This window comes from Centropristis striata, chromosome 14, assembly GCF_030273125.1.
Source record: "Centropristis striata isolate RG_2023a ecotype Rhode Island chromosome 14, C.striata_1.0, whole genome shotgun sequence".
NCBI lineage: Eukaryota > Metazoa > Chordata > Actinopteri > Perciformes > Serranidae > Centropristis > Centropristis striata.
Genome location: NC_081530.1, coordinates 13788336 through 13811275, shown reverse-complemented (window position 1 = coordinate 13811275; position 22940 = coordinate 13788336). Strand labels below are relative to the sequence as shown.

At 37.3% G+C, this 22940-nt stretch overlaps 1 protein-coding gene across 2 annotated transcripts; it reads left to right on the top strand.

Moving 5' to 3' along the window:
- Nucleotides 1-771: 771 nt before the first annotated feature.
- Nucleotides 772-22593, top strand: matcap2 (microtubule associated tyrosine carboxypeptidase 2). 2 transcript variants are annotated; one of them, XM_059350585.1, is made up of 7 exons: nucleotides 772-1091; nucleotides 3354-4020; nucleotides 9279-9422; nucleotides 12176-12308; nucleotides 14134-14439; nucleotides 14607-14704; nucleotides 20891-22593. In XM_059350585.1, the coding sequence occupies exons 2-7, from the start codon at nucleotides 3376-3378 to the stop codon at nucleotides 21047-21049; spliced, it is 1485 nt and encodes a 494-aa protein (XP_059206568.1). In that variant the 5' UTR covers nucleotides 772-1091; nucleotides 3354-3375; the 3' UTR covers nucleotides 21050-22593. The 2 variants fall into 2 exon arrangements, with proteins under 2 accessions (XP_059206568.1, XP_059206567.1); XM_059350584.1 differs by having other exon boundaries at nucleotides 3350-4020.
- The last annotated feature ends 347 nt before the right edge of the window (nucleotides 22594-22940 follow it).

Sequence of the window (22940 nt, the reverse complement as noted above, 5' to 3'; positions counted from 1 at the left end):
TTAAAATGACATTTTAAATCCGACACTACACAAAAACTAAAAATGCATCAAAATCAATTTGGTTTTTAATCTTTTAATGTCCAATGCTGTGATTAAAACTAATGCCACAGCCAAAAAAACAATAACTGCATTTTTGTGTGCTTTTTCTTTGAAAAACAGTGACATCATGCAATCAAACTGGCATTTAAAGAGTTAAGATGGCAAAAATGTTTAAACATTTGGTAGTTTTGAGCAGGGCGGAAGTGGACCAGAGGGTTAAAACAAGGGTAGTGTTAAAATAGCATGAATATAAAATACACAAGGGGATAATATCAAAGTACAAAACAATATATATATATATATATATATATATATATATATATTTTTTTTTTTTTTTTTTTTATTTATATATATATATATATGTGTGTGTGTGTTATTATTATTGTTATTATTATTATTATTAGTAATATTAATATTAATATTATTTTTATGGGTTGGTTTTAAATTAAAATCAGCAACTGCAACCAGTCCAAAGAAAACTACAAAAATGGCGTCTAATCGGAACAAATATATTTGCGAATAGTAGAAACGCTAAATGGAATCCATTCTAATAACCCATCCAATATATTATTGCTGATTTACAGATTTTGTATGAATCCCCGGCCATTTAGGACCCAAAAGTCATTTTTAGTGCCTCAACCTATTCCTAAAGGGACTTCAATTCCCATGAGCACCCACGTTTATTGCGTAGTAACCAACGAAACCATGGAAACAGATCAGTGAACGCAGAGCCTGTACCACACAGACTATCACTCTGACAGGGCTCAGTGTAGGCGGGACACTCACTGTCAGCTCGGCTGTTAGACATTAATTACTTAAAAATATATGTACATATCTGTCCGTCGTAACCATAGACGATACAAAGGACACGTAACCATTGCAGGCAACTCGCTCTAATCGTTCGCTTTCAATTTGGGCAACATTCGCCGGCTAATTTAGCGAGATAAATAGTTGCTAGCTGCTGTATTCTTCTCACAGTTGTGTGGTATTTTAGATCTACGGACTTTAACATTGACATTAACAGAGGATGCTGGAGTCCATTAAAGTGACAGGTAATGTTGCATTCGTCCTGTGTTTGTCTTATTTTCCTGTGACAGTAGCAAGGAGCTCAATTACTTAGGCGACTTAAAAATGGAACATTAATAGCCAACTATAATACCTTAATAATAGTAATAATGGTAACATATAAGCTATCACTTATGCACTATAAGCTATTCATTCTAAATGATAATGTTAGTTAAAGCAAGTACGTTTAAATACCAAACAAAGTTATTATTACAAGGGAAACATTAGAAGCATGCATTTATTAATTTGTCTCTGCTTATACTATATTATTTATAACCTATATTGTATTTTATGGTGCATAGATTACTGTATTATTACTATGCATTTGTATTGTAAAAACGTATAGCAGATTTCTGGTGGGCTGACTCTATGCTTTATATCTATTATAAATGGAGACGCTTGGGCATTGATTTATTTTGTTGTACAGTTGAACTACGTTCAGGTTCACAGCTGTGTTTGCTGTCATAAACTCGATTTCATATATGGAAACAAGCATGAAAATGTCTTTAATTAACATTCATACACCCACGGTCCACTAGATTGAAAATGTGGGCTGGTACACTGCAAAAAAAGGTGTGTCTAAAAACAAGATAAAAACACTAAATCTGAGGGAAATGATCTTGCTGCATGGACAGATAATTTCACTTGACAAGATTTCATAAATTAAGATTGTTAAATCTAGAAATAAGCATGTTGAACACTTAAAACAAGAAATTAAGAGTTTTTTAAATCTTGGTAAGAAATAAATAATTTGCAGTATAACGTCTTAGTATGATGTAATAGTAGCCTATCACGTTAGGTAGTGATGAGAGATCAGCTGGTGTGTTAGTTAATTATATTTGATTTGGTGGTTGAGCAAGCCATTGAAGCTCCAATTTGTCCTTATCCCTTTCCCAATCATTACTGTGCTGCTGAGGTCATTAGTTTGTGCGGTCTGTGGTTGCATGGATTCTGCCTCAGTGCTCCTGTCCAAACAGGGAGCCTGCTCTTACTGTGATCATGTTCCAAGCCACTTTACTGGAAATTACAAAGCCCCACACTCTGACTTCTGTGCTTTACTTCAAGTCTCTAGAGACAGGATGAGAATAATTTCCTTTGTGATACATGAATACTGACTCATGAAACTGAATGAAGTTTATTTGAGACAGATTACATTATTATGATTTTTTAACCCATAAGAACCCAGACGGGAGATATGGGAGATATACCACAGACCAAGCGGGCCACATAGAACACACTTCTGATGGGTTTTTTTTACAATACTACCCCTAAATGTCAAAGATCTGTGATGTGACATATACGTTACATTGGGCGTTTATGTAATTTATGTTTAGGATATTTCTTATTTTAAAATAAATAAACTAGACACCTTTTCTGCCTACAGAAACACACATTTGCCTTTTTCTTTGCATCTCCACCACATATATCAAAATTGTGACAGGATAGGATAGGGTTATTTTTTGTTTATATTTGATCAAATGTACTTTAAATTGAACAGCAGAACATATATTAATTTAAAATAATTTAAACAGTGAAAATAATTGAGTGGCCTATTACCATTTTTATTATTGTGACAAATATGTCACATCAGGTTTTCGATTTTTAGGTTAAAAGCCTGATATGACGTATACGTCACATCGATATTTCTGTTACTTGTTTTATATTAATTTGTTCAGGAAATATGGCCAAAACAGTTTAAATGCAATACAGGACATTAACGGATTAGAATTGTTAAATGGGTTTAAACTTAGCCTAGTAACAAAAATAAGCTTTTGGAAATTAGCTACTTTTTCACATTCCTGTTTCCAGTCACAACCACATTTTGAAGAAGTGACTTCTTGTCACAGTCACACAGTCAAACAGTCTTGCTACGGGACTTAATGAGTTTAGGTGAAGCATAAAGCTGAATATGGAAGATTATAGAACATTTAAAGTGTTTGTTACACGTGTCACCATGGGTTCTTATGGGTTAAAAGAAAAATGTTGGAAAAGATTGTTACTTTGCTTGCAGCGATGCTATAACACTGTTCTCCACACTGGCTACAATTTATAGTATCTATGTATATATTACCTTGTTAGTTTTTCAGCTTGACATTGGAATAGATCTAATTCTATCCTGCCTTCATAAGAGGATTACTCTATCAAGCTATCTGTAATAGCTCTGCACGTGAAGGTGATCTTAAAGTAAGCAGCAAACAGATTCACTGTCCTCCCTTACTGATCTCGCACCATCTTACTTTTTCAGAAAGACTCCACTGGCCAGAAGTAGAAATGTCCAAAAAGTACATCTTAAACTCTGCCGACAAGGCAGTGAGTCCAAGCCAAGTATACCTGGAGAAGATTTCTTCCAGTGTCCTCAAAGACCTTTACAGCACTGGCTCCAACAGCTACAATGTCCTGCTGCAGGCTGAGGAAGAGGAGAAGAAGACTCAGAAGCAGTCCCCTTACAGGAGGCCAAAAACATCAGTTAAATGTGGCGCCACATTGAGTAGAAGAAACCATCCAGGCATGGCTCCTAAAAAGTTCCGTGCACCAGAAGGGGGCTGTAAACCTGCACAGACCAATCGTGTTCCCTCAGGCAACTCCAATCTCTCTAAACCAGCGCGGAACATGGCAGTAGTAGGCAGCACCGTGGGTCTCACTCCTCGGAAAGTTCCACAGCTTAGAAAGACATGTATCATCAATTCCCCTCGCACAAAACTGCCCTCATTGTACAAAGCTGCAATCACACGGGAAGTGGAAAATGCCAAGAAGCTCTGCATCCTTACAGCCATCAAGCCATCTAATGTTGAGAGAGAGAAGGCCAAGTTTTTCAAGTCTGACTTCAACTATGATCCACAGTTTGAGTACAGCAACCCAGTTTCTCCACTTGTCCTGGCACGGCATAACACTGCATCTGATCGCTTCCTGACACAGGTAATGGTGTTTCTGTTTGGGGCAATTACATTTTTTGAGCTTGTATGGCTAGATGAGAGCAATAACATCCATATATCATCATCATCGTCATCGTCATCATCATCATCATCATCAACATCAACATCAACATCAACATCAACATCTATCTATCTATCTATCTATCTATCTATCTATCTATCTGTCTGTCTGTCTGTCTGTCTGTCTGTCTGTCTGTCTGTCTGTCTGTCTGTCTGTCTATCTATCTATCTATGCATATCTGTATTTTGACAATGGGGTGATTCTCATGAACATGGTACAGCTCATAGCAAAAATTCAAGAGCATTGAATACATATTTTCTTTGACCCTTTATAACATAAACAATCTAAAGTCACTGTTTAATATGAATTTAAAATCTGTTTTAAAAATTTACAGTATTTTCTGACATTTTTAGAGACACTGTGAGCAAAATTCATTACCGTAACATATTTTTAAATTTAAATTTTTAAAAACAGCTGGGAGAGACTGCTGCAGGAGGACTGAGGACTTTGACTCGTTCTTACTCTTCTTAACCAGCCAATAACACCAGAAAAAGTCACTGGATTTTTTTGAAAAATAGTCGCTAAGGGGGTCTGATAAGTCGCTATATATAGCAACAAAGTTGCTAAGTTGGGAATACTGCTTCGCTGCTGTAGAAACTACAACTGGTGTAGAAACTACAACTGGTGTAGAAAGTGCTTGATTAGATATGCAGGTGCGCCGCATTTTAAAATGGAAATATCGCCCACGATTAGGTTAATTTAATAGTGGCGGCCAAAATCGTGATCACGATTAGAATTCGATTAATTGTGCAGCCCTCGTATCATTACACCCTGAGTGAGATTTTTTGACCCCAGGTTGCTGCCAATAAATCTTAACTTTGGATCTATTCTTACCAATCTCAAACACAGTTTTTTTACTAAGTCTGTGTCTTGTGTGTGTGTGTGTGTGTGTGTGTGTGTGTGTGTGTGTGTGTCACAAGTAATTTTTACAAAGACAAAAGAGAAAATACTCAAGTGTGAAAGTCTACAAACTTGAGCACAGAGGCAGTGTCATTTAGAACAATGTCCCTGGTTCATAATGTTGGTGCTGTGCTGAGCTGGCTGGTTTGAGACCAGCAAACTCCATGGCAGCAGTCAAGCTGGCTACCGTGATCACAGAGGCTTGCTGCCAATCCTGTTTAGCGTCAGGCCTGAGCAGAGCTGATGCAGTGCCAGCCTGCATAAGTGAAAGTGGGAAGTGGCTGGGAGAAATTTGTTCAGGATACAGATGCATAAGACCTTGTTTAGCAAATTAAATGAATAAATTATTATTTAATTAATGTAATTAAAAACTGCCACGGTGTTCTTCTTTAATCAACATTAACAGCATGAGTTTATCTACGATGAGCAACACACTGTAAAAAAAATCAAACGCAGTCTTTTCAAAATCAAAAATTCAAATAGTGGTATGATTTCAGATGTGTTTCTAGTGAAGAGGAAAATAGCCCAGTGGTTTTCTGTTGCAGGCTCATTTAGTAATACAAGTACGCAGTGAGTGAGACAAAGAAGGACGGAGTGAGTTCAAAGGGAAATGCAGTAAAATGATCCTTGTTTGTTTGTTTGTTTTTTCGTTTGTTTGCCTGGAGTCTGCCCTAGCAACTTCCTGAGAGGCTGCAGTTTTTATTAATGCTTATTTGTCCCAGGGTTCATTTCTACCAGTAATCTATTTGGTAATAAATGCAACCTTTTGTCACTTACTCTTGTCTATTAACATTCTGGAGTCCACGAAAGCACCCGAGAGCTGTGCTGTCAGCTTCCCTCTAAAGTTCTGGCTTTTCCAGAAGTTTCCATGTCCCATTTAGCGTGTCAACTCTTTTTCAGCAAAGCTAAAAACCACCTCGACCAATTTTACTGAAGTTTTTGCAGAGATTTTTTCGAATTTTGCAGCATGCATTCAGCATTTCAATGCATTTTTAATGCAACATTTTGTGTTTCGTGTTTTTTTTGTGTTCTTATATGTGTTTTTTGTATTTGTTTGTGGTTTTCTTTGCAATTTTTTATGCATTTTTGTGTTTTTATGTGTTTTTTGTAATTTTTGTGTGTTTTTGCATATTTTTTATGTGGTTTTTTTTTTGTATTTTTTGTGTGTGTGTTTTTGTGTTCAAAATGTTGATCCAGTAAGTCAAAATGAAATGATAATAATCAAGTCATATAGGTGAGGTTGTGCTGAAAACAATGATACCAACATGGCAGGGAGAACACTTTATAAGTCGTTTATACAGTCAGAATGAAAAGGAGTCAAAAACCAACAGAATAGCCCCAAACTCCAAAGGGTTAACCTACTTCTTCAACATCACTTTTAGAGTTTTTTGGTCTCATGCAATATCATCTATCCTTGGGGATCACAGTCTGAATATTGTAAAACATATTGGAATTACAGATAGAATAGAATTATGATAAATTGAAATATGGATATAAGCTTATTGAAGATACACTCATACCTGTGTATTTCTTGGCCAATAAGTAACATAGGGCCAAACTAGGTTTAAGTCAGTAGAGAAGCAGTGTCTCCATTGTGTAGTTTGTCTACCAGAAGGCTGTAAAATGTCTTGATCTAAAGGTATCTGGGTGGCATTTGCTATATGTTTTTGTGATTTTCTTGAAAAACACCTACATGATCATTGTCACAACTGTTTACATAAAATCATTGCTCTCGGCTCATTTAAATGATCAAATGTTAATATCCTCAAAAATCCAATATCAGGTCAGTCTCTAGTTATTAGGCTTTAGGATGATTCTCATGAACATGGTACAGCTCATAGCAAAAATCCAAGAGCATTGAATACATATTTTCTTTGACCCTTTATAACATATACAATCTAAAGTCACTGTTTAATATGAATTTGTAATCTATTTTTTAAATGTTAAGGTATTTTCTGACATTTTTAGAGACACTGTGAGCAAATTCATTACCGTAACACATTTAAAAAAAAAAAAAAAAAAGGGGCGTCCCGGTGGCTCACACCGGTAGAGCGCTTGCCATGTATGCCATGTGCTGTGGCGGAGCCGGGTTTGAATCCGGCCTGAGCTCCCTTTGCCGCATTTCTTCCCCTCTATCACCCCCTTTCACTCTGTCACTATAAATAAAGCAACAATAATGCCAAAAAAATAATCTTAAAAAAAAAAACATTGTTTTTTTTTTTGTTCTTTGGCAAGCACTTAAATATGCTCAAGGGTAGCTGGTATCACCAAAATGTATTTTATTAAAATATCGTTACCATAACATTTAACCATTTTTTTCTCATCAATTTTCAATCAGATTTTATTCTTTATACATTGTTAAAAACCATTATGTATGATTATATTCTGTTCAATTATACATTTTTAAACAAATGTATATTTATTTTTGAAAGTTTATTAAATATTTCTTCTATATAAGTGTGTGGAAACATGACATTTTTATCTGGACGCATTACGGTAATGAATTTGTGAATCGAAAATATGTAAAAAAATATAGAAAATATTATTTTAACACAAAACAATGAATTGTGCCTCATTATGGCTATATTGTTCATTCATATAAAGTGAAATATACTTTACTTTATATAGTATATATACTTTAGTTTAATAAAGTATGTCCTTATAATCTTGGCTTCATGACAATCACCCTTTAGGAGAGGGTATGTTTTGCCATTATCAGTATCGCAGTGGGATGAAATATGTCTTGTTTTGTATGGGGTTAGAACATAGACTGTATAAATAAGGGTTAGAACACTGACAAAAATCGCGCGAGCGAAAACACATCTGCACGCGCATTATTTCGTGTCACGCGCGCAGATTTCAACTGCGCGTGCACTTTTTTGATCTTCGCGCACATATTCAGCAACCGCGTGAGGCAGATTCTCCCCCGTGCTCGCTCGCGGTGGAGCTCTGCTCGCGCGGAGCGAGGACTTTTGACACATTGGGGGCGGGGCCAAGGCTGACCCCGGGCCTCTTATGATTGGTCATTTTCCAGCCCTCCACGTGGGTGCCTTTTCAGTTTACTGCTGACAGCTGGTAGCGGCGGCATCATCTAAACAACAACAACAACGGTTGTTTCATGACGTTCACGACCACAACTCTATGCTTAATCACTGGTAATAAAAAGGTTAAAAAATGTTGTTTCTTGTTTCTAAATGATCATACAGTATCTCCGCAGTCCGTCAACACACACCTGATCCGTCTGTGTCCCGAGGAGGCACCAGATCTCGCGAATTCACGCGTAATGAAGTGATATAACCGGAAGAGAATCAACATCTCCTCACTAATGACTGGAGACAAATCCAGCGACTCGGTCTTAACGAGCGCTAAAGAGGTCGGCCAGAGCCTACAAGAGCCTCTTGTTAACAAGCCGGCCGACCTCGTTAGCGGCAGTTAGCTACAGTTAGCTCTGTAGCAGTACAGTGTGTATATGCTAACAGTTAGCTCTGTAGCAGTACAGTGTGTATGTGCTGCTGCTGCAGGAGGTGTTCACTTAGCGATCTCTGTTTGTTTCATAGACTGTATATAAATAAACTTCAGGTCTGTCCCCGCCCATCATGACGTCTTCAAGTTGTGAAATACGTTAACCTGAGGTACTTTATTTTGAAAATGTTTTATTTTGTGTCTGTGCACGACTTCCTGTCCCGAACGATCTGCTCTGTGCAGAATTTATCACGTGGAGGGCTGGGAAATGACCAATCATAAGAGGCCCGGGGTCAGCCTTGGCCCCGCCCCCAATGTGTCAAAAGTCCTCGCTCCGCGCGAGCAGAGCTCCACCGCGAGCAAAACTCCTCGCTCCGCGCGAGCAGAGCTCCACCGCGAGTGAGCACGGGGGAGAATCTGCTTCACGCGGTTGCTGAATATGTGCGCGAAGATCAAAAAAGTGCCACGAAATAATGCGCGTGCAGATGTGTTTTCGCTCGCGCGATTTTTGTCAGTGTTCTAACCCCATAGTTTTGTTAATGAGACCTAACAGGAGCATATAAATAGAGGAAAAGATTAAATTAGAATGTACAGAGAATGGGGAACCCAAAAGGAGTTAGGAAGAGGATTTGTTAGTCCAAGTCAATTGTTTGATTTTCTAAGTATTTATGTTTCTTACTTGTTTTTTCAAACTTCTCTTTCGTAATGTAACAGTTATTGCTAAGTAGTGAATGACCAAAGCATCAACAACAGAAGGTGTCAAAGACAGTCATCAGTCATGGGCAGCTTTTATATTATGACTGTCTCATCTCTTGCAGGCAGTGAACATTATGGAGCTTGCCCTGCAGCGATATGGCAGCTATGAGAAGTTTGAGCAGGCAACTGGCGGCAACCTCCTTACCAAGAGTCGCATCTGGCACAACGTCAAGAAATACATGGAGAAGGAAGGCTGCTTGGGGGAGGTAAGACGAGGCAACTAAGGCTTATTCAAACGTAGAAATTAGGGCCAGGACTTTAACGCGTCAATTAAGATTAATTTATTACACAAAAATGAACACATTAAAAAAATTGACACATTTTAATACTGGAGCACCAACTAGCGTTCATGAGTTCAGACAACAACAAACCACAGTGAACATGAAGGAAGAAGCTGATGGCCCCGTGGATGATGGGACATTTTGTTACAAAAAACCAACGGATGGAAGCGTCGATAAGAGCATGGTTGTGTTGCTATGCAACAAGGAATTCACATATCACATTTACTTAAAAAAACAAAGTATTATAGTTTACAGAAGGTCTACCTACCTATAGGCTACCTCAATATATATTTTTCTATATATTTCTAAATATGCTATTCCTACACTTAATGGCAAAAACTGCACTGGTCTGTTGGACTTGAACAAAAATAAACAATATTTTTGTTGCTTAAGCTTATGTATTCAGTCATTATTCAATGGTATACTAAAATCCATGTGAAAAAATTACTTCTCACTGTTCTCAGGTCAAATATTTAGATGCGATTAAAATGTGATTAATTTCGATTAATTAATTACAAAGCCTCTAATTAATTACTTCTTTTTTTTTAATATAGAGTCCTGGCCCTAGTAGAAATGTATTGCACTAAGAGGATCTGACAATTCCTACAGTAAAGAATATCACATACAGTGAAAAAGTCATTATTGTGGCTGCAGTCTGCAGTCTGTGTTGTGCTGGATTTGTACATCACCATTGCAGAGTAGTAGACAGCAGGGCATCAAAGTGAATGGGCTCCAGGGAAAAGTAAGACCTTGCAAAAAAATGCCACTTCACTGAAGTCATTCTGCAGTTTCCTTGTGCGGAGCTGTGTTTATGTAACCATCAACAAATGCATGTTACATCATCGAGTTATTAATGTTCCACTGAACACATTACAGCACACATACACACCTTGTGTATGCTTGATGAAGTCGTAATGGGTGTGACAGTGGAAAGAAAATACAAGGGAGTGACTAGCATTAAAGGAGAAACACAGTATAAAACTCATGACACTTGCATTTCGCCAGAAGAACATATTTTAGCAGGTACTCTAATTATTCTTTCAGGGTCTGTATAGTCACAGGGATCTTCAATGGTTTGCATGACAATTTTGACATCTGTCCTTGTCAGCAAGGATCCACACTGCAGATGTGATCTGCAGTAAAATTTAAGAACACAGAAGCCAACTACACATCTAAATGTGTCCGCCTACACCAACAATGCAGTTGAAACAGAACACATACAGGCAGGACAGAGTGACATAAATGGCTACCAATACTGGGTCCAACAGTCTTGTCAGCAACATTCCAGTTAAAAATGACACATATTTACTCACTACAAACACCTGTATTAATTGACATGCTGTTATATAAACAAGAATAAAAATGATCAATGCTTCCTGAACAACAGGTCAGTTACACCAAGAGAAGAAAAGTTCACAGATTTCCTATATGACATATATGTTATAGTGAATTTTTGAGCTGGAATGAAGGAATGAATATTTTGTATTTTTTTACATTATATATTAGGGCTGCACGATTATGGCCAGAATGATAATCACGATTATTAGCCTATTAGCAATTTGCAGACTGGACCATATAACCTTGGTTATTACTTGGTGAGGCAACAGTCACCATGAATATTAACTTTATTAACATTAAGATTTAAACTTCAAATTACCTACTAAGTTGAATTTATTCCAGTATGATTTACCCTAAAACCGATGTATCTGTGATCAACTAAATTGACTAAATAGGTCATCCAGTAATATTGGATCTAACAGATTTGTCAGCTGGGAAAGACTGCTGCAGGAGGACTGTGCTACTTTGACTTGTTCTTGCTGTTCTTAACGAGCCTCTGGCCCCCGCATCCCCAAAAGTCTCCAATAACACCAAAAAAAGTAGCTGGATTTGTCGCCAGTCGCTTTTTTTGAAAAATAGTTGCTAAGGGTGCCTGAAAAGTCGCTAAATATAGCAGCAAAGTCGCTAAGTTGCCAACAAATGGCGTGTTGTTGTTGTGTAGAGTACTACGTCACATCCTGCTTATCGCTCACTCGTTATTTAGGCAGCTACATGAAACCTTAACTATGCGTTCGCCCCCTGGTAGTTGGTGGACTACTGGTGTAGAAAGTGCTTGATTAGATATGCAGGAGAGCCGCATTTTAAAATGGAAATATCGCAGACGATCAGGTTAATTTAATCGTGGCGGCCAAAATCGTGATTACGATTAAAATTTGATTAATTGTGCAGCCCTATTATATATACAATGCGTTACATTATCAACCAATTCTAGAAGTGAACACTGAGAAAATAAACAAATAAAAATAAAATATCTAAACAAACGGGGCTACACCGTGGTGTAGTGGTAAGCACTTCCACATCAAGGCGATCATGGCTCTTCTGTGTGGAGTTTGCATGTTCAGTTGCTGACCATTTAAAGAAATAAACATAAAAATGAATAGCTAAATAAACTTCAGTCCATGTCAATCGCAATGCTGACCATTTAAATGAAGAAAATATGTAAATTAAAATATAGCTGAATAAACACTGATGCATGGCCATTACACTAGCTATGCAATAATTTTGTGAATGTGTTGTCATTATGTGGTAAGCAATGGAAGTTGATTGGACAGGTAAAAGGAATATGCATCATTTTTTTTAAAAAGGTACAGTAACAGCATTACACTGAATTGTGTGGATAGATTGTGGTCCAGGTTACAGACGACCTCCTGTCCAGAGCCTCCATGACGGTGGTGAACAGCAGACCTACACTGACCATCAACACGTCCACTGCCCGAGAGCACTGGTTGGAAGGCATGCTGAGGCACGAGATTGGTGGGTACAGTAGCTCCCATACTGGTTGTGTTTAATGGAAAATAATTTAAATTTGACTGTAATGAAGTTCATCAGAATATATATATAGATTTTTTTATTAGTGAAATGACGTAATAAGGTGACATGAGGGACAAATACACTACACCATGTGGACCACAAGTAGAGACAGCAGACATACAGCGCAAACAACAACAAAAGAAAAACAAATGTACAACGATTTGCACAGAGGCATCACAGGTGTATGTGCGTGTGTATGTGGATGAGGGGCAGATGCTACAACATATATATAAATATATATAACATGGCTCACTTATATGTATAAGACAATGAAAATAAATAGGCAAACAAAGCAATAAGCACTAACGCCAGAAGAGAGGATCTATCCATCTATCTATCTATCTATCTATCTATCTATCTATCTATCTATCTATCTATCTATCTATCTATCTATCTATCTATCGTCATGAACCGGCTCTTAGATCATGACAAGTTATAGTTATAAGAAAATAATGTTTATTTAATTAATTGAAAACACAAAGAAACTGAATTATGTGAGTCAGTATATCAGTGGTGGGGTGTGCAATGTGGTGAAATGCAGGTGTATAAGCTGAAAGTAACAAACTAAACAAAACCTAAACTAGACCAGACCAACTGTAACAAACCAAGGTGGTGGCTGTGGCTGTGGAGGAGGAAGGAGGAGGAAGGAGGAAGGAGGGGGAGAGAGAGAGAGAGGGAGAGAGAGAGAGAGAGAGAGAGTGATTGAGACTGGATTCAGGTGTGCTTCTCCAGCCTCTGCAGACTGGAGGAGTGGCCTGACCTGTGGCTCCTCCTACAAAGGAAGACAAATACAACAAGCCACAACACACAGAGGGGGAGGGGTTCATCACAATATATATATACATACATATACACATATACATCTAAAATAAAAAAAAGTTCATCAAAATATAATATCCCTTTATAGGGCACTGCTGGACATTGAAAATGTCAACCCTGAAGTGTAATTGGAGGATATTGCAAGACTTTTTGTAAAATGTTTTGTTTTTATATTGCAAATCGAGGTCAATTGAGTCATTATTATTATTATTATATTTATTATAGTCTCTTTCCCACAGCAACCCTAAATAGACAATAACACATCATTTGCATCCATCACCACTTTATCTTTTACCTTTAAACTATTTATTATCTTTTTAGACTACTTATTGCATATGCGTAATGTCTGAATGTTGTTTTTTATACGAATACGAAAACTTTATTATCCACTGAGTGGAAATTCCTCTTTGGTTTCACAACAATAAAGACAAAACATTTCAAAATTCCATAAAAGCACACCATAGTACAAATCAAGTTTACAAATGTAGGTCTAAGACCTGCCTTATTCAGTGAACATGCTGTGCAGGGAAACCCTCAGCAATGGAAAAAAACAACAACTTTAAAGCACCTTATATATGAGAAGCACACGTAAATTTAGATGTATACTTTTTTAATACATTGACAATAAAGGAAAGCTTGAATCGTGTATGTATACTGATTGGTCAGATGCAACAGTGTCACTATCTGTGATGTAGAAATCCATGTGGTTCTATGAGCTCACGGAGAGCGAGGAGACCTGTTATAGGTGTCCGCTCAAGTTACCAAATATGGTTCTTTGCCTGATAAAGGGTTAACGTCTCAAATCACAAGTCTGATTGGCTATGAAGCATTTGCTTAACGGCCTGTCACGTGTATCAATACACTGTATTAGTAGACCATTTCATTGATTTTCCCAATGTTGCTACAAAGAGAGTTGGCTTGAATTTCAACTTAAATATCAATTCACCAGGCACACATTATTTCCGTGGCATCAACAACTGCCACCAGCCATGGAGCAGCAGCGTGGGCAGGAAGAAGCACAACCTGAAACCTCTGAACCCAACAGAGGAGGGCTTGGCCAGCATCCACAGTGTGCTGTTCAGGAAAGACCCCACTCTGTGGCGTGCTGCACTGCTCTACTACACTGTCTACCAGGCCAGCCACATGTCCTTCTCTCAGCTCTTCCACAGTCTGGGATGCTTTGTCCAGGACCCCAACACCCGCTGGGACTACTGCGTCCGTGCCAAGAGGGGCCAGACCGATACAGCACAGCCAGGTCACTATGTCACTAGATGGGATTTAGGATTCAAAAGAGACTTTGCTGATATATGCATTGATAATACATTTAACATACAGACATTCCAGCACAGTTTGTCTTAACCCGAAGAGATTCACACACTGTCAAAATATTAATATTAGCCTTTTAAAATTCATACCTTGCAGGGTGCTTCAGTAAAGACCAGGTCTACCTAGATGGTATCCTGAAGATCCTGAGATACAGAGACAAGATCAACTTCCCACTGCTGATGGCTCTCGGAAAGGTGAGGAAGCTCAACTACCGTATTTCCTCAAATAGTAGCCGGGGCTTCGATTAATAAAAAATCAAATTGGGACCCAGCTAATAATAGGGGCAGGCTATTATTTGAAGGAGGCTTTTATTAAAAAAAGAAAATCACAGCGCATTGTAGATAGTTACCTGGATGTCAGCCATATTGGAAGTACTTGGATGTAAACAAACAATGAACAGCACACTGAATGTTCATTTTAAGCAGGATTTAAAATGTCTAAACTACTAAAAAGCCCAGAAGAACGCGCGTAAACGGCTCGACTTTACAGAGAATGACTAGGACAGCAGGAGAAACAACCATATTTACCTACAGTACTAACTTGTGTGGCCAAACTTCAAAATACAGGTGTTGTGTTGAAATCTGTTACCCGTCAAATGATGTTTCCTGAATGGTGTTCTCCGTCGCATCACCTCCACGGTTGGAGTTAGGATTTTAGTTTAAGGTTAGGCCTTGTAGAGAGAACTGTTTGGGGTTAAGGTAAACTTGGGCTCATGTTAACAACTTAAAGGACTGGTTGGGGTCAGGGGTCAGGTTGGTGCAGGTTAAGGTAAGGGGGACACATATCGACAGAGGAACAGACTTTGACATAACACCAGTAAGACACCCGGCTTATAAAAGAGGTCGGCTTTTATTTACTAAAAATTGTTTTTACACCCGGTTACTAAATGAAGCCGGTCATTAATAGGGGCCCAGCTTTAAATTGAGGAAATACGGTATCTCCATCTGATGATATTAGTTAAATTACTGATGAAGTGAACTGCTTCTGGGATCATCCACGGGCAAGAGTTTTTTTAATCAAATGTTTCTGTGGTGTAATTCATTTCATTTCATTTCACATTGGAGGGCCAATTGAGAGCAAGCTCTCATTTCCAATGGCACCCTGATTACAGCACAAATACAATTTAACACATTACAATACATATACATAATAATATACATTCAACAGAAGCACATAATGAATTCAGCAAGCACATTTACATTCAGAAATCATAAGATCAACAAGAATGTATTTAAAATGATTAAAAGGAATCAGTGTCAACTGAAGCTGAGACAGTAGATTATTCCATTTAAAAGGAGTGAAATGAACAAAAGCGATTTCCCGACCTCCATTTTAACAGCAGGGATATTAAGAGCCAGTGGGTTATGTGTACAAGTGGGATAGTTAAGAGATCTGAAGCTCAGTAGGCTCCATAAGCAGAGTGGAAGTTTTTTTGTAGTGCCTTATAAATAAACAATATATAGTGTTGCTGCCTTCTGAGAGCCAGGGAAGTCCAACCTACATTCTGATAGAGATGGCAGTGAGGGGTCATGAACCCATCGCCAGTAATAAATCTAATAGCAGAATGATATATTGTATCAAGTGGTTTAAGGACAGAGGGGGAAGCATGCATATAAATAATGTCACCATAATCTAAAACAGATAGAAATGTAGCATATGATCTGCCTTCTACAGTGCTGAGGAAGACAGGATTTATTTCTATAAAAGAATGCCAATAGAGGCTTCAGCTCATTTAAAAGTTCTGCAATATAATATTGCCTAATATATTAATAAATGATATAAATAGAAAAAAACAGAAGTCCTAAAACCGAACCCTGCGGTACCCCTTTGTATATGTTTGAAAATTCTGACATAAAACCATCGCCAGTCACAGCTTGGGATCGATCAGATAAATAATTCTCTACCCATTTACAAGAGTTATAATCAAACCAATATTATGCAAACACTCAAGAAGGACGGTATGGTCAACCGTATCAAATGCCTTAGAGAGGTCTATAAAAAAGGAAAACACAATCAAGATTGCTGCATTCACAACCTGAATCAACTTGGTGGCAGATCCTTTCTGCCTCTACTTTCTTCTCTTCAACCAGTCCCTGCTGAATACAAATGTCCAAAATTTGGACCATGATATCGAATATATATATATATATATATATATATATATATATATATATATATATATATATATATATGTATATATATATATATGTGTATATATATATATATATATATATATATATATATCATGGTCCAAATTTTGGAAGTCCACCAAAAGTATTTTGGTCATACAGTATATGCAAGTCCAGTGAAGTCCAGACATTTAGATTTAGCCTCTGTGTCCCATTGTGGGGCCACCTCCTTTTCAAGTTCCTGTACTTTTCAGCCCTTCCCAAGGTGTCCACAAGTCAAACAGACTTGACACCTTTTTCTAGTAGGACGTTCCTGAAAAACTTCTACAAAGGAGGAGTCTAAGATGCTTTATAATCAAATGCTGGAACTAAATGTACCTTTTCCACATTTAACTTGTTTTAATGTTAAGTAGAAGCTGTTTCAGATGCTTTTATGTGTAACCTAGGTCTGCACAATTAATCAAATTTTAATCGTGATCATGATTTTGGCCGCCACGATTAAATTAACCTGATCGTCGGCGATATTTCCATTTTAAAATGCAGCTCTCCTGCATATCTAATCAAACACTTTATACACCAGTAGTCCACCAACCACCAGGGGGCAGGGCCGTCTCCCCTGAAAAAAGCCTGGTTGCTGATTGGATAGAACGCTAAGCAGGATGTGACGTAGTACTCGATGCCACAACAACACATGCCATTTGTAAAAGCCGACAAAGCAATGCTGCCAACTTAGCGACTTTGTTGCTATATTCAGCGACTTTTCAGACCCCCTTAGCGACTATTTTTCAAAAGCGGGGGCTGGCGGCTCGTTAAAAAGAGTAAGAAGGACTCGAAGCGGCTCAGTCCTCCTGCAGCAGTCTCTCCCGGCTGCAGAGCCGGAGGGGATGTTAACACCTTAGCGTCCAGTCTGCAAATTGCTAACAGGCTAACAGTTAGCTCTGTAGCAGTACAGTGTGCTGCTGCTGCTGCAGGAGGTGTTCACTTAGCAATCTCTGTTTGTTTACAACAAGCACCAGACACTCTGTACACACACTAAAAACTGTTCCTATTGTTTGTTGATGAATAATCGTGATTAATAATCGTGATTACAATATTGATCAAAATAATCGTGATTAGCTTTTTGGCCATAATCGTGGAGCCCTAGTCTAACCTTGAATGTCTTCAGCTGCAACATGCTACAATAATGATGGTTTCTCTGGAGGCTGACAGTGCCTTGTAGGGAGGTGCTTAAATTCTTTATCTGACTTCCCACTCAGTTATATTAAAAGCTATTACTGTACCTTCGTTGATTTTACATTAAGTGGCATCATGTTACTCATGATATCTAATTTGTAGTAATGCTTCTACAGATCCACTGTAGAACAAAGTAACAGCAGGGCAATATCATTTCTAACATTCAGTCTCATGAAATAAAACTTTAAATACCAGAATGGGTACAATTTCGGAAATAAAATTAATCAAAAGCCTACTCATGAGATCAAGGTTATCATTTACTTTTTCACTTTACACAAATTAATTTATTCTGAATCTAAAGGTATTAGCCACAATTGCTCTACACTGCAAAAAAAGGTGTGTCCAAAAACAAGATAGAAACACTAAATCTGAGTGAAAGTTTCACTTGACAAGATTTCTTAAATTAAGATTGTTAAATCTAGAATTGTTGAACGCTTAAAATAAGAAATTAACTCTTAAAACAAGATAAATGATCTAACACTTCTAAATCTAAATTTTTTTAAAATCTTGGTTAGAAACAAATAATTGTCAGTGCACTCTGCTCGGGCCAGTTCATCGCTGCTGGCAGCTTTAATTTATCTTCTTTTATGAGAAGTTAATTTCCTATTTTAGGCGTACAACATGCTTATTTTTAGATTTAATAATCTTAATTCAAGAAATCTTGTCAAGGGAAATTATCTGTCCATGCAGCAAGATCATTTCCCTCAGATTTAGTGTTTTTATCTTGTTTTTAGACACACCTTTTTTGCAGTGTAGAGATGGCAGTGCCTGTCAATCAGTCGGTCCTACGCTTTGGTCCAGACTGAAACATCTAAACCGCAATTGGCTGGATTGCCATTGGATTCCATACAATCACTAATAACTGGGGTCCGGCTGACTTTTCATCTAGCGGCATGACCAGGTTAAAATTTCAAATTGTCCAATCATCTGATTAATGCATGAATACCTCTAAAACTAATTACATTTCCTTGAGCCTCAGCTGTACTTTGTGTAAGTGCTAGTGCTAGTTAGCTAATATCAGAATGCTAAGAGCCAGAAGTGACCATATATAAATGAGAGTGTGAAGCTAGGTTACACCGGTTACCAGCCCAGTGAGGTCAGGTACTGTCACATAGCAAATGCTCTGTAACCAGCTAATGCTAATGCTAGTTAGCTAAGTAATGCCATATTTCATGTCAACGGCGATATTGACTTGGATGCAAATTTTGTTTAACAAAAGACATACTTCAAACCAAATTTACTTACCGGAAAAGAAATTATAAAATAAACTAATAATGTTTTTTAGGCACAGATATTGGTGCTTGCTCAGCTACACTGTAAAAAAAACACCCTGTTGTTTTTACCGTAAAAAAACGGCAGCTGTGGTTGCCAGAACTTTACCGTAATAAATACGGCGCAACTTTTGCTAATATTACAGTAAAATGATATTAGCACTGTTGATTTCATGTTCAAGATTGCCATTTTATTCCATATTATACCATAAAAAATAAAAAGTTTTCCCATCAAAAGAAACGCTGTTTTGCCATATAATTGACAAGAAAATAATTAAAACTAGAAAATTTCCACTGGGGAAATTTTGAAAGGGCCATGAGGGCTACTGCCGGTGTGTGTGTGTGTGTGTGTGCGCGCGTGTGTGTGTGTGCGTGCATGCGTGCGTGCGTGCGTGCGCATGCGTGTGTTTGAAGCATATGTATGCATGTGTGAAGAGTGTGCGTGCTTACGCGCATGTGTGTGTGTGTGTATCTATAACTGTAATCACATCAAAGATCAAAGGCAATCAGATCAAAGCAATCAACAGAATTAACTGACACCTGTTAATGAAAGACTGACAGCAGCCAGAGGTGGACTGAAATTTCTGGCCTCGAACAGAAAGCATATTTGGCAAAACCATAATACCTATCATTGATCCGACTTCACTTTGAGTGTCCCGAGATCTTCCTGAACGTCTACATATGATTTTTTTTTAAAGAAAAATGAAAAAATAGCTTTGTTAGAGCGATCTAAAAAAACTGTTCCATCTTCCCTTTTTCCGAAATCTCCCTGCGTTTTTAATATGGGAGCCAATGAGGCTGTTGGTGGTTTTGGTGGTGAATCTGTGCGTCGTACGCCCAAACTATACCTCTGACAGCTTTACCAGAGGATTGTGAGTGAGACGACAAATTTTCCTACATTTCTATGTATAAATTACTTCTGTAGAGTGGAATTTACGGCCTGGAGTGCAGTTTTCAAATTTATTTTTTGACAATTTTTTCTCTCCCTCTACACTCTGGCGATGATGTCACACACTGTGACACGAACATTCCGTGCAATACACACCCATTATAATCTCGGAATTTCTCCAAAAATGATCATGGTCATTGAACAGGGATTGATAAAAAACTATAAGACCTATCGAAACGCAAATTAATACACCAATACACAAGACTTGTGTCTACTGTTTAAAGTTTAAATGGAGTCTCTAGGTGAAATTATGCCGGAGAAGTAGGCGTTTAAAAATCTCCAATTATTGTTCTTTTTCGCTCATTTTTTGTCGCCCGTCCCTTTCATTTCAATGCAAAATTTTGGGCAGTTTTTCGCGACTTAAGTCGCGACAGCGATCCCTACAGCTATTGCTGTATGGGACCAGTGCTCGGTGCGATTGCCCCGAGGCCCTAATTAAAGATTTTACCATTAAATATTACATTATATTTCTATTTAGTACATAGTGTTTAGTACATTTGACAGTTAGAAAAAGTATTTTCACAAAAAATAAATGCAAAAATTACAGTGATGGCTTGTTTATATATTACAGTATATTTGTGTTACAAACACAGTGCCAGTGTATTTTACAGTGGTGTAATGTTTTGGTTTTTTTTATGTAAAAAATTGTTTTGGCTGATATAAACATTTACAGTATTTGTTACTGAAACTGAATTAACCCATTCATCATTTTACGATCTTTTAGTCTTGTTTAAATGATGAATTTATGATTTACAGCTGGTTGGTAATTCTGTCTTTTCTATTTGTCTCTGGGCTCAGGTGTCATTTGAAGACGTGGACCGTCTGAAAGCACTGGCTCGGATGGAAAACATCCGCATCCCACACTTCATGCAGGACCAGGCAAAGTATGCTGAGCAGCTGGTGAAAATAATGGCGGTCAACCAACTGACCGACGAGGAGCTCAAGACCATCATCTGAGCCCACTCCGCTTCCCTAAATAAAACCTGTCCCACCACTGCCAGCCATGGTCCGCATGCCTCAACACTGTCATCGTTCACGGTAGCAGAAATAGTGCAGCATGCTGTATTGCATGCAGTGTAGAGTTAAATTTAACATTGGCTTTGAAGTAAAAAAACATTTTTTCCACGAAATCATCAGTGTGTTGTGTTTAGGGCTGGATGTAGTCAATTTTCTTTGCCAGTGCCAATACAAAACCTGGATTGCTGATCAATACAAAAATGAATTGGAAAATAATTTGTATTTTCCAACCACAAGGTGCCAATTTTTATTTTACAGTCTCCGATTTTGGTTGGATTTTCAGTCTTAGGTTTGGAAGGATTTTCATAAATATCTGTTCCATAGCTAATGGTTTTTGAAAGACTAATATGCCATGACAACCTAAATTATAGCCTGATTGATAGTGGATTTTTAAAGGATTAATTTATCTTTGAGACTTAACAATATTGTTTTATTTGTTATAAAACAAGATCTGACGCACCACATGAAAAACTGATAAGGATCCCTGAAAATTTACAGTTAAATAATATATTTTACAGTTAAATTATGCAATTGTCAGTGCTATATGATGGCCAAACTATGTAATGGTTTCTAAAGACATCAATTTCTTGTTATTTTTCAAAGCATCCTTAAAATGTGGGGAAACAGGCTGATGATGATGGACAGATGATGCCTTGTACTAGTTCGGAAAATGCACTCTGACACATTGCATGGCCTGTTGTAATAAGACTATTATGTTTCTCTTTGCTAACGTAATATGGTGCAAACCAGGAAAGATTTTGGAAATTACACAAGATGGAAAATTGCAACTTCCTTACAGTAATATTAGCTTATTACCAAGGTTATTATAGTTAACGAAAACTAACGAAATAACGAAAACTAGAATTGAAAAAACATTTTCATTAACTGAAATAAAAATAAGACAAGAGTTTTAAAAAAAACGATATCTCTCTTGAAACTGTATTATGTTGTTATAAAACTAACTAAAACTAACTAAAATTATAGTGAAAATGTCCTTAGTTTTCGTCTTTGTCAACTTTTTTCATACATAAACCTTTTTGGTTGATATGAAATCTATTTCATCTATCTGGTTTTATGACTTAATAAACTTATTGGGGCTGAGAAGGATCAGACAAAGGAAATATAGGAAACATTTATTGTGACCTTATTGAATCTGGCAATCAACAAATAACCTATTACAAAAAAACTAAAACTAATAAAAACTAAACTAAAACTAGCAAACTCACTCTAAAAACTCATTAAAACTAACTGAATTTGAAAGCAAAAAATCACAACGAAATTAAAATTAAAACTAATGAAAACTCCAAAACTATTATAACCTTGGTTATTACTTGGTGAGGCAACAGTCACCATGAATATTAACTTTATTAACATTAAGATTTAAACTTCAAATTACCTACTAAGTTGAATTTATTCCAGTATGATTTACCCTAAAACCGATGTATCTGTGATCAACTAAATTGACTAAATAGGTCATCCAGTAATATTGGATCTAACAGATTTGTCAGGCTCTTATCTAAATGCTGACAATTTCGACCAGACTCTTGAAGACTACCTGAATGCTAAATTTCTTGCTAAGGTGTGCATGAATATGGTTAGTTTTAGCATAAGCCATCAAAAATGTACTGCTCTAGTTCTAATATAAGGATTCTCTCATGCACCTGTGATCTAAGTGTACTTACCTAATGTTTTATATCACTCTCTTTAGTATAGATGAACACATTCTTGCACTTTGTTTCCTGTAGGTGCCAGGGTACCTTTTTAGTACAGATGTTGGGCATTAAAAAGAGAGCTTTTGCTTGTAGTCAGGTGGCTTAGGACCAGATTTGAG

Bases quoted from the DNA above. Each gene is read 5' to 3' on its own strand.
- matcap2 (XM_059350584.1), top strand. From the start codon at position 1,067: ATGCTGGAGTCCATTAAAGTGACAG. The intron at 1,092-3,349 runs GTAATGTTGCAT...TTACTTTTTCAG, and splicing joins GGAGTCCATTAAAGTGACAG to AAAGACTCCACTGGCCAGAA. The intron at 4,021-9,278 runs GTAATGGTGTTT...CATCTCTTGCAG, and splicing joins CTGATCGCTTCCTGACACAG to GCAGTGAACATTATGGAGCT.